The sequence below is a fragment of the Eleginops maclovinus genome, chromosome 4 (genome assembly GCF_036324505.1).
Source record: "Eleginops maclovinus isolate JMC-PN-2008 ecotype Puerto Natales chromosome 4, JC_Emac_rtc_rv5, whole genome shotgun sequence".
NCBI classification, from domain to species: Eukaryota; Metazoa; Chordata; class Actinopteri; order Perciformes; family Eleginopidae; genus Eleginops; species Eleginops maclovinus.
This window is the reverse complement of record NC_086352.1, coordinates 14,526,476-14,538,808: the sequence shown is the minus strand read 5'-3', so window position 1 is coordinate 14,538,808 and position 12,333 is coordinate 14,526,476. Positions and strand designations below refer to the sequence as shown.

At 40.2% G+C, this 12,333-nt stretch overlaps 1 protein-coding gene across 2 annotated transcripts in view; it reads right to left on the bottom strand.

The window, feature by feature from the left end:
• hipk3b (homeodomain interacting protein kinase 3b) overlaps positions 1-12,333 on the bottom strand; it is a 36,586-nt gene that overhangs the window by 14,993 nt on the left and 9,260 nt on the right. For both annotated transcript variants that reach the window (XM_063882669.1, XM_063882670.1), the window contains exon 3: positions 2,486-2,609. In XM_063882669.1, the coding sequence (XP_063738739.1) occupies positions 2,486-2,609 (124 nt within the window). The remainder of the gene's footprint in view (positions 1-2,485; positions 2,610-12,333) is intronic.

Here is a 12,333-nt window from a genome sequence, read left to right as displayed (position 1 = left end):
AGGGCGGCAGCAACTCTCAGCTCCAGCCAGATCACCCTGTGGCCCCTGGATGACACCTCACACCAGCAGGCAGCTGTCTAGCTGTTTACTAACGACAGTCAGTTGGTTATTTATTTTAGGAGCTAATTTACAAGCTTTCTATTTTGAATATTTGAAATATATTTATATCGGACTGAAAGCACATGGTGTGCCAGTTCAGGAGTATCCCTGTGTCCAACCTTTTAAACTCATGACAACTCTGGCTTTACATGTGAAAGCCAACTCATGATTGCAGAAGCACTCTAAAATAGTCTAAAGCTAGGAAGTAATACAGCAAAACATTCTGGTTTGGATCCTAGAAAATCATAGATGTCCTTATAGCGAGTTAAATCGGAGCATCTATTTTTTGTTTGTAAATCGCGGACACTTAACAAACAATATTAAAATAGGTTTGCGTCTGCTAAATCATTGCCCCTTTGAAAGTAATCCTACATCATTTGACATCAAGTTTTGTCACCATCAGAGCTGTGAATTAATGTGAGGATTTGTGGACAAGTAAGAGTGTCTGGTCTTCATGCGATACTATTTCTATAAAATGGATTTAAAAACAACGACTGGTCGTGATCTTTAAAAGCACAAATTAGTTCCAGGCCAGGGTTTGTTCTATTTCTCAAAGGCACAGGCGCAAAAACAAGGAATCTCAAGGATGTGCTTCTGACTTTACTACATAACCATTCTGCTAAAATGGGCAAGGGTTGTAAGTTCAGTCATCCCAGAGAACATCCAGAGCTTAAAACCCACTGCAGGTATTCTAATCAGCAGGCAACAATAGACAGTAACATGAGCGGTGCACGATACAGCAAGCTGAAATCTAATGCGACAAACTCCCGTTCCCTTTAGATTACTAATGCCCTGCACCACCATCCACCACTTGTGTCTACACTGTATTTGAATTTAAATTCAGTTACCCATTTAAATACAGTAGGAGGATATCTGTATCTGATTCATTCTACATTCCACAGGTTCCTTCTCACCTGGTCTCTTGCTTTTTTATTTGTTTGTCTCCAACCCTCCTTATTAATGCCAACTCTCTAACAACCAATGAATTAACCCCATCTGCTCAAAGCAGTCCCTTACAAAATAGAGGAGACTGCGACATGCTGACTGGCTCCTGCAGAAACAGATTCATCATATTCAGAGTGGTGGTGCAGCGCTCAAGTCAAATCTTTTTTGGTAGTGTTGAGTTATCTCTCCTGTCTCAGTCCTGGGAAGAGTGAAAAATGATGCCTGGCCATAAAAATACTTTGGTATGACTGCAGTGTGCAGCAGGGCTGATTGCTGTAATCTAGAGTGCTGCATGGGACACAGCGGGATCTGACCCAGGCGGTGTTGGAAGGCTTTGAGTAGATCGGGCTCCGGGGGAAAAGCAGCTCAGCATAAGCCCAGATCAGTCTAGTCCTGGGAAGACACTGTCAGGTCTCCGCTTGGGTAGAGGTGGGGCAGACGGCAGCCCCTAATAGACATACCATCAATCATAATAATATGCCTTTCTGCTCACTGTCCCAGATGCCAGCTGATACAATCCTCGGGGTATGTACGTCACAAGGGAAGCCGTAAATACTGCACTAATTTGTTACTGTAAGTCTTTGAGCCCACTGTCTCTTTCTTCATTCAAACAATCCATCGCCGTCCTTCTTTCTGTGGGTAGTTACGCTGAAAAGTTTTTCTTTCCCTGAACCTCAAAAGTGTTCCTCTTCTTCCTGTCCATTTCATGCTCATACAGAAAATCCCTTCAGCGCCTGTAAAGTCATATGAGGCGTAGATCTCACACAGATTAAAATAACACATTGTTTCAGTTGTACACACTGCTACAATGTAGCATTCTTGTTTTAGCTTCAAGCCATCTGTCATAAACGTAGCTGCAGAGTGCCCCTCTCTGCCTTTTAAGGCTTCTTTGGGGGGTTTCGACTACAGTGTTCATCCTGCAAACTTCAACGTTGGGAGCCATGTCTGAATGAGTAACCTGAAGGCAGGTCTGTAATAAAAAGCTGGATGAATGCAAACACAGAAACAAACACACTGAACCCATTCCTGTGTGGGTGTCTTGTTGGAAAAAGAAGGGTATAATAAAAGAAAGGAGTCAAAATACAAAAGAGAAGAAGGTCAGAGAAGAGACCAGGAAAATAACTGGTTGGGTGGAAACAGAGGGTGGAACGATACTTGGGCAGTGCAAGGATGGGGGGCTGACTTATTGGAGAAAAGGCTATGGAAAGGTAAAACAATAAATGGAGACAAGGAAACCAGTTTCCACGTGCAAATTGTATAGAGGAGAGACTGAGTCAAGGAAACTGGATCCATAAGTAGGAGATGCTGGGGTAAATCAAAAACAGAACAGATAATGGAGAATAGCAGGAGGACCTTCTGGGGGATTAATAACCCTCTTAAAAATGATTAACCAAGAGCCAATGGCAGATGGAAAGTAAGTGATGGTGAGAAAGTAGTTTACCTGGTCGTACTCCAGGGCCCCAGGGTAAAGGGGCCAGCCCAGAAAAAGTTCAGCTATCACACAGCCGAGGGACCACATGTCTATGGCTTCACAAAACGGCATTCCCAGAATAATCTCTGGAGCCCTGTGGAACAGACAAGACACACAACTGTTAGTCTGATGTGGCACAATTACATACAAGTTATTTGAAAATGTAAAAAAAGTAATACATTAGTACGCAGGGTAACAAATTAGCCACATTTAAAATATGCACTGGTAAAATGCAAATGGTAGTTAATTTGCATCTCTCAAAAGGGGAGAAAATGGTTTATTCTGTACCCTGCCTGTACAGACATTTCACAGAGAGGTTTAAATAACGTTTTTGTAAACCTTATACAACCATTGAAACAAATCTCTAAAACAAACAAAACAAATTCAAGAATCAAAAGCTCACTGAACACAACAATTTCCCCTGGAAAATAAATAATATCCACTACTTAGGTTTGGGCTATTCTTTCTATTTTGTTTTGCCGTTATTATATTGTCACATTAGTGTTCACATAAACGATACAGTCAATATATGCTGTATAGCCTGTTGGCTTTAATGGCTGAAGACTTTTAAGGCAGTGCTGTTGGTAAGTGTTGGCCCGCCTGGCATCAGCAGGCTGAGTCAGTGGGTTAGCAGGTCAGCTGGACGGGATCAGAGCTTACATGGTCTGCTTAGTCTGCTCTGGGATGATGGGAAATAAGGAACAGTCACTGCCTGTTTTCCTACGTGCTGGCTAGTGTTACTGTTAAGCTCCATATAGCACTGTAATACTCCGTCACAGGGATGCTGGTGGTGACGCAGGCCTGTCAGCACTGATACAGGTAAGACGTGCTGACAACTGTCAAGAACTTGTTGTTTAGGACACACCACAAAGCCTGTAAACAGTGACAGTGCAGACGGCAAGATCTAGCGTGAGCCATTGTCCCTGACACTTGTATGTGCAGGGGAGGCCTCTAAGCTTATTAAAGTCACAAAGACACATTAACTTACTAGACCTCAGACCAATACGAACATATCAGATAATGCGGGGGAAATAACCATGCTATGAATAGGCTAAAATGATGAGCGACATGGGTTGAGACCGAGTACATTCTCTCAATCCCTAATTCTTACATGGCATGTGGATAATTCAACACCATTGTTTAAAGTCAAGATAGTTCCATCTAACCATATGCATTGAGATCATGCTTAAATGATTAGTTCAGTACTAATTATGCCTTTAATGCCGATAAATGTTGGCGAGCAGATATCATTTCACTTCCATTCGGCATCTGTCACCTCCTTAAGCTATTTAACAACATGTTAAGAATCCAGAGGATCAAAAAAATCAAAAGTATGTTGAGGATAAGATTCCCATACAATTAGCTCAAGGTTCCGAGATTGCTATTTCCACCCTAACATACCAACTAAGGCAGTCTGAGCTTCCAAATGGCAAATATGTTCAATCCATATCCGACAACGACTCTATGACGTCTTTGGGGCCGTATGGGACTGAATGGTTCAGGACATATGGATAGCAACAACAAATGCAAGACCTGCTAAAATAAGTTTTAGACTTATTTATCACATGGTTCACACAAATGCATGCAACAGCTGGTGCAGTAGGCAACATAGCAGCCGAAAACCAACCGGGCAGTTATGCCAACCATTTCAGCCTCACAGGCGTGTTCTATTAATAAGGAACAGGTTTTCCCTGGAGGAGTGAGGAGAGCAAGGCTACATATAAACACACCATTATAATCATCAAGACACAAGGCTGATACAGGGATATACAGTATGGCTGATCGGCACAACACGCCATCATTGGGTTGGTCTAGCTGCTGGGGTCTACTCTGTAACCAAAACCTCAGAGCTGCGCAACGGCCAGGGCATGGATCCATCAACCACTCTTTTTCAACTCCTGAGTTTTAAAGTAAGTCGTGCTGAATCAGAGCTTTTATACCAGGCTCGATAATATGCTTTTATTTACACCCCTTCTCTATTTCTGGAATTCCAAATAAGCCCGCTAATTGGGTCCTGTGAAAACAATAGTTACTTTGAGATTCAGTATTAAGGTCTTGTCAGGGAGAAATCATTCTTATCCATGTGAGAAACAACATTTTTAAGATTTGTTTTCAAAATCTAACTACCGGGAAGAAATAAAGCCAGTATACGCTTTGGAAGTCAAAGAAATCCAAATCTATATCGTCCCATTGCCAGGAAAATACAAAGCGCATGATTTGGAAATAATAGAACATTCAGGAGTCACCTAATGTTAAGCTCTCCCTCATTTGTTTATTTCTTGGTCCGATTCCACCGGAGATTATGCAAAGTGCTTCTGGTTACACGGAGGATATTAACACTGCGTTAGTTTTTGAATATGTTACAGTTCCCTTTCCCACCTGAATGCACAAAAGCAGTGAACCACATAAAAAAAGAGTGAAATAAATAAAGCCAAGCAGTAAACAGCAGGTCTCCTTTTCTTTGGTTTGGGGTAGGCGAGTCGATGTTGCTATGGTTTCACGTCCTAATCAAGCCTCACCGCCCTCCTGTGAAACCAAATGTACTTTCCATTGCAAGTATATGAAGGACAAGTTGAGGGGCCACCGAATGCGACAGAAGCAGAGGCCTGCCACGTGCAAGAGGAAACGAACATGTATTACAATTACTTATATTCTTTTCTTCCGCCCTCCCCACCTCCATGTAACACTTTTGAAATAACATAATGGAGGTTAAGAGAGAAAAATGCAGTGCCAAAAAGGCATTTATTCATCCAAATCCAACTTTATTTTGAACACTTCCACATTATGTAGAGAAAGCTATAGCAAGTGATACATCCGAATCAATAATCATTTAAAAACACCTGCTTATCACCATGCTTATTCGGAATTCTCTATCCATTTTTTATTTATTTTCAACACAATATCAATACATCTACCATCTGATTAATGCAGTGCATTGGTTTCTAATGCGATATTGTGCTGCAAGTATATCTTTCTATAAAAGCTGCACATTTTTCTCAGCCACAACTCAAAAAGGTCTGTTTGATACGGCTTCACTGTTCAAAGGTTGGAAATGAAGGACTATGAGTGAGACAAGAGTTGTCTACAGTATCACGGTGTTCAAAGGTTTCCATAGAGCCTCGTGTGTTATCTGTGCAAAACACATCCAGAGGCAGCAGAGAGGAAAAAGACACATCTTCAAAGAGCTTTCTGGGACGCAATTTTCAAAACGTTCCTTGTTTCACGGCTCACTTTTAAAGTTTGAGCCTTTCAACTTCTGTAGGCCTATTGCACACAATTTAAAAGATGCTCATTAAGTTGAGCATGGTTAACATAATCTGATAAATGGATGATATTTAACAGATTGAGGGTGATGTGGTGCGATATGTAACATTTAGTTTTGGTAAGGTCATTACAGAACATGCCTTACTGAGAATAACCAACTCTGCATTGGCTTGTCTTTAATGGAAACCAGGACAAACAAATCCTAATGCAGAATGCTGAGTGCAGCAGTAACAGCAGGCCCCGCATGGGCACACCACTGTGCCAAATAATACCCGCCCACACTGCAGGTGTGATTTCCAGCAAGCAAAATAAAACCCAAACAGACCAAAGCTATGGTACATTCTGATACTATTTCTCACAGCCTCAAGCTTCCACCATGTATTACTGCTCCTTTGTGGATAGGCTCTGGCCAATGGAATAAATTGTTTCCCCCGGTCAACAAGTTCAACTGCTTGCTCCTCCACCTCAAACAGCTGCTTCCCTTCATCCATCCATCTCTTCTTTTCCTCCCATTTAGTTTCTCTGTCGCTGATACACAAAGAGGCTGAGGCACAAGCCAGTGTTATGGTACACCAACATGATGCATGGCGAGATTCCAAAACACACGCTGTACATGTGTACTACATTTTTCGGCAAAAGGTCGAACAGCATTGCTTTTGTAAACATTGAAAATTAGTGAAGTCCTCGATCCTAAATATTTTTAAAATCTAGGCACATAAATCTTTGCTTAGCCAAGGCTGCATTTATATGTCTTCTATAATTATAAATTAAATGTAACTTTGACTCATTCTAATTGTATGTAGTTCTGCACAGTTCTTGTGTTTTTGGTCTCCATTGAACAACAGTAACAGGCTTACATAAGAGTAAAATGTATCTCTCCATGCTGTACAGATTTACTGAAACAAGCATATTTCCCAAACAGTCAGTATGTTTTTTTCTTCAATCATACATCTTCTTTGTTTTTTCCTGAAAGACGAACACAAAGGAGTGGAGAAACTAGTTTTATTCTTGCTAAAAGGGCCATGGCAGAACAGAGAAATTACCCCCACGTCTATTTCTTATTCATGCCCATTATCTTACACTCCAGAAATAGATCTCTGATCCTCCATATTCCATCCTCACAGGGAGGATCCAAGTGTAAAGTGGCATCCAACCAGCTCACAAAAAGAACTGAAAATAAGGGTGACTAGACAAAGGAGGGGGTCATTGTTAATTGAGAGATTTAAAAGGAACTCAAAAATCAGTTCACACCTCAGTTTAGTCACCGTTCATTCAGCAGGATTTTGTTTTTGTTTTTTTTAATTGACAAGGCGGTAGTGTCAAAGACAGACAAAGTCCTTTGTGTTCATCATTAGTTACCCGTTGGTTATTTTAAAACAGTTTAGAACCAAACATTTATAATCCAGTGATCGGTACATCTGGACGATGCCGTGGAATGTGCATTAGCATGTTGGATGTGTTTGCATTCACATCCTCTACATCTGCCCGGCACCGCTGATGCTCTTTTCTTATAGAAACTCTCTCTTCATTGCCTTTGTAGGTCACCGGTCTTCCAATTGTGGTGTTTCATTTGAGTCTGACTCACATGCCGATCTGCCTGTGCTAAACTCGGCATATGTTGTTAATAGTGTACAGCTAAAGGTTTCCAGGAAGAATTTGCGCCTGTGAACTTTGGCTCTACATAACATGCATCGATTTACATGACGTGTATTCTGTGTGCGGCTTTACTGTGACCCACTGTGCCATTGCGAATGTTTGGAACAAATAGACACACACGGTCAAGGAACTATACTTTTTGCATTCTCACGCAGGCTTGTTCAAATATACTCACTAATTTGGGCTCAGCCACAAAGACAAACTTATAGTGACTCCATGATGGAAGAATGGAGCGTTACCGCAGGTCTCTTCCAGGAACTGTAATTCCACACACTGCCAGGGCACTCTGCATTATTCAGTGGAACACACAGGCAGTGCAGCAAAGCCGTAGCTAGCACTTGCACTCTGATCTGCCCAGACCTTAGATTAAGGATACAAGGCTTTAGAGATGTTTTACAGATGTTAAACATTCAATGTACTGTCGTAGAGTAAGTGAGAAAGGGATACTTTGTTTCCCCAGTTATTTTGGACAATATAACAAGAAACTTATACTGAGTGTGATTAAATAATACAAGGAGCAATTCTAAAAAAAACACTGATTAAAACATTTCTTCTTTCTAGAACACCTATATTGAAATTCCTTGACCAATGTCCTTTAATTTATTTAAAGGTAGCAGTTCCAGCTTCTTTGACGTGTTCTGTTATTTTAGGAAAGGAAAAATGATTCCAAAGATATAAAACCAAACAAGCAGACAACTTACAGCTTAGTAAATCAACTGTTTGGTTCTCAAGCATTCATTTAGTAAAACGCATGGCTAAAGGAGGATGGTATCAGCAGTGTACAGCCTTGACATCTCACATTTGTGCGTGATGTTGTCAACTGAATGGCCTTAGTCATGAAGGATGCAATTTTCAAGGTGAAGTCCAAAAAGAACTCCGTGGACATTACACCTCAAAGCTATTAATTTATGAAAGGCCAACAAGGACAAGGCTTTCTGTTGCTTCCATTCCAGGACTGCTAGCACTTATTGTGAAGCAGTAGGATCACACAGTACATTATGTTAAACTGCTTCTGCCCACTGTGGTATTATCATCAAATCTGAAGGAGTATTTAAACAATATTTGTACCATAACAAAAAAGGCAAAGACTAAAATCAAGTGTTCACTAAAATGATTTCTTAGAAGCGGTAACAGTTCATGTTGTTTTTACCAATGTATTAAAACAACGTGGAGAACTACAGCAAAGACATTTGAAGCCTCGTATGTCAGCACGTGATTTAGATGGAATGATCAGGAATAAGCCTTTAGCCTGTGAACGCGAGTTGGAGTTATTCTTGTAAGCCTTAAGGGAGTTGGTTTCGTCACAGATCGAACAGGAAGTTCAAAAAGTGTTCAAAAGATACTGATCTGAGACAGCATCACTGAAAACTAAAGGATCTTTTGAATGAAACACACAATGTTGCAAAACACACCAACTAACCTGGATGCATAATTTAGGTTCTTGATAAATAACACATTGCCAGCTCCTTTGGCAAACTACTGAGAACATATAAACACTTAGAAACACTCATTACCCACTAACCCACAGAAGTTCAGTTCAAACAAGGTCCCCAACACACAACACATGTTCTGAAGATGGTCTGGGGTAAAACTGGCTCATACTGTTATAATGTCAGATTTAATTTGAAGGGAAAAGTGAATCCACTAGGCCAAATCTGAGAATGAACTACAGGTTGTGGTTTACATAGAGGAACCTTTCCATTATGTCTATGCTGAATTGTTGCATAGGAGGAACAAATAACTGATGGTTGCTACTGCATGTTCAATGTAATACAAATCTAAATATGCGATACAATTAAAAAGTCACAGGGCGCAGTATTTGCAGATCCAGAATAATTTACAACCATGCTTCATTTTTCCAAATCTGACAGGATTATTTAATCGTTTGTAATTATTTGGTTCATTTTTATCTCAAAACTTTATTAAACAGCCAATTCAATAAAACCTAAGCTGACTGTGCATATCAGGGTGGCAAATTACGAGCTGCATCTGGGCAAATGCTTGTAAATTGTGGAAGCGGCAGATGTAGCTGTCAAACGTATTGCTTAGAGTGGGTGATAGATTTACGGTATCCACCAGCCACTTTAAATTAATGGACAAATATTTATTGCTGGGCACATTTCAAAACACAACACAAATGGACATATGAAAATCAAAACAGCTGACGTTAGATATGGTTGACCTTGAGTGAGTAAGTGAGAGCTCTCTAGTATTTCAAGCTGTCCCCATTTCATTCTGGCTGCCTATGTGCTTCACCATCTATAGAAGTCAAAGCCCACTGGCCGGCATCCCAGGAGCTATTTTAGGCAACCCTTCACTCTTAGCCTCGGCAACGCTGTTCCCTCACAGTATGCTTAGCATACTCCTTTCTGTGGGGGATATAAAACACAGAGGGAACATTTTTACAAAGCATTTTCCATCTATGAGTGTTTTGTTATTAACACATTTTTCCTAAAAAGAGAATTAAATGAGAAAGAAATAGAAAATATTCAGATGTTACAGTACATACTAAAGTCCATAACGAATAGAATGAAACTAGCCCTTTGCTCAAACCTATGACAAGTATTATTGTACGATATAACCAGTGAATTCATATTTTCTATATTTATGCGCTTTGGTATAAACAAAGCTGGATGTAAATGCGAAAGACCCCTAACACGTGAAGGGATGGTTATAATATGGAAGGTTTCTTGTTTTTTATTTTTGTCAAAAAGATGTTGCAACATGAATCAGTTGTTTATCAAACCCTCTTCCCTCTGAGAATCAAAATACATCACTGTGAAACATCTGTTAAAGAAGTGCTGGCCACCAAAGTTGACAGAACAGACAAACACAGTAGAAGCAGCTACTCTTTTCACTTCCTCCCTGGCAACTGTACAGCAAAGTGCAGATCTATTTTGACTATCTGCCTAAAATATTCACAAGACTGATGAATTGATTGTGAACTGTGAAAAGAGAATGCAAAAATAAGGTTTCACAAGTATTTTTCAACTGAAACCATAAAACTATAGCCGAGAAATAGGCCAAAACATTGTTTCCTTACTTTGGTCAGTGTGGAAAGCTATGGTAAATGCAAATAGAGATGGGCATCAAATCATCGATTTGCATGAATTTTCATGGACAGTATTTCTATTCCCTGCAGAGCACGCTGCTTCACTGGCTCAGTGTGCATGCAGTGAGAATTATTCAAATGCCATGTAAATGCCTTTTCACTGAAAACAGCTAAGACTTATCTGAAAGTGACTCATAAATCCTACTCGCTTCTTCAGAGTTTCTGAAACCAAAGACTTAAGACGAAAAAGCACAACCTGTACCACAACATCCAATGGCTTAATCTCGCCATCTGAGTAGCGTTCAGATAGTCTTGCCAGACCGTGTCAATCTGTAAGAAACTGTGACCAGGAGACATTCCTGATTTATTTTTGCTGAGAACAGGGACAGTGTGTTATAAAGTTACAGAAGAGGTCAATATATGCTTAGCAAACTGCAGAGAAGTATCGACTACATTTTGACTGTTTCCATATGGACTCCTTAAGGTTTTTGATCTGCAAAATGTTTATTATGAGTTCATTAAATGTCTAAACCTAGATCTCTCTTTACGAACATCCGTTGATTTAGTAAGGCCTGAAGTTATGTAAAGTTGTCTTTCACTTGACTACGAGATCACAACTCATTGAAATTAGATATCGACTTGAGGTGGAGGAGCTTGCCATGGGGCAAAGCATGGTACAAACACTTGGAGAGAGTGGATGAGCAAATTGTTCAGTTGGAGTTAAACCACAAACTACATGAAATCACTCCACAGGATCAAGCTGCTGCCTAGTCAACATCTTACCTATTATAGGATGCCGTCATGGTAGAAAGAGAACAGGGGCCGCTTTCCATTAATGGTTAATGTTGGCTGCTAGTATTGACCTACAATAAGTGGGAATCCAACCAGGTTTTTTTTACTTCAGTGCGGTTAACTTAAACCAGCTGCTCTATCTTGTTAGAAACCTTAGAAACAGATGTCATATAGTATATTATTGTTTAAGCATTGCATTATTTGAACAAGTTGTTTTGTTTTCCATTTGTATTTCGCACCAGCTGTGGAGGCTCACAGATATTTAGCATTACATATGTCTGGCCCAAGCAAATACAGGTGTATGCACACAGCAATGCAAATAATGACCCTATATTATATAACAGAGGTCATAGTATATAATAATCTATTTGCATGTGCATATGTGCAAACGGAGGCAAATAGATTCTATAGACTGGCGCAAATGAAGCATGAGACTTTACAGGGCCAGTGTAAACAGGTGCGTCGGTTAAAAAGGAAGCATACTTGTTACATAAAAAGGAAGACTGAAATACAGCTGGAGTAAACAGGGTGTTATGTGTTTGAATATGCCCCTTTTTCATGGGCTAAATGTAACACGCTTTGCATGTTCACTGCATCCTCGCAGCTTTGGGAGAGCACTAGTCCTAACCCTGGGCAAATATTGACCGTCCCAGTTCACTCCGTGTGCATTAGGAAAGGTCCAAGCAAGGTGTAATGATTAAATCACTACTTCTAATGAAGGCTAGTCAAAGTGTACACCAGCTGCCAAAGTTAGAAATTTAAATCATTGACCAACCATTAGTGCTGCCACTATAAGCAGCTAAGATTAACTATGTAAAGCTCTGCACAGAAACTCATGTAAATTACTGGATGTTATCTGATGAGGCCATTTGTGACAAATTGCTTATACAATTTTAGGGTCCGTATGCAAAACAGGAAACATACAAAGCGAACGTCTTACCTAACAGATGAAACCCTTTCAGGCATGCTGTTCTAATCAAACCAAAAGCACTTCGAACATAATGCCAAAGGTAATTTGTCCTGCCCGTTTTCCTAGTGCACATCCAACCCCAGT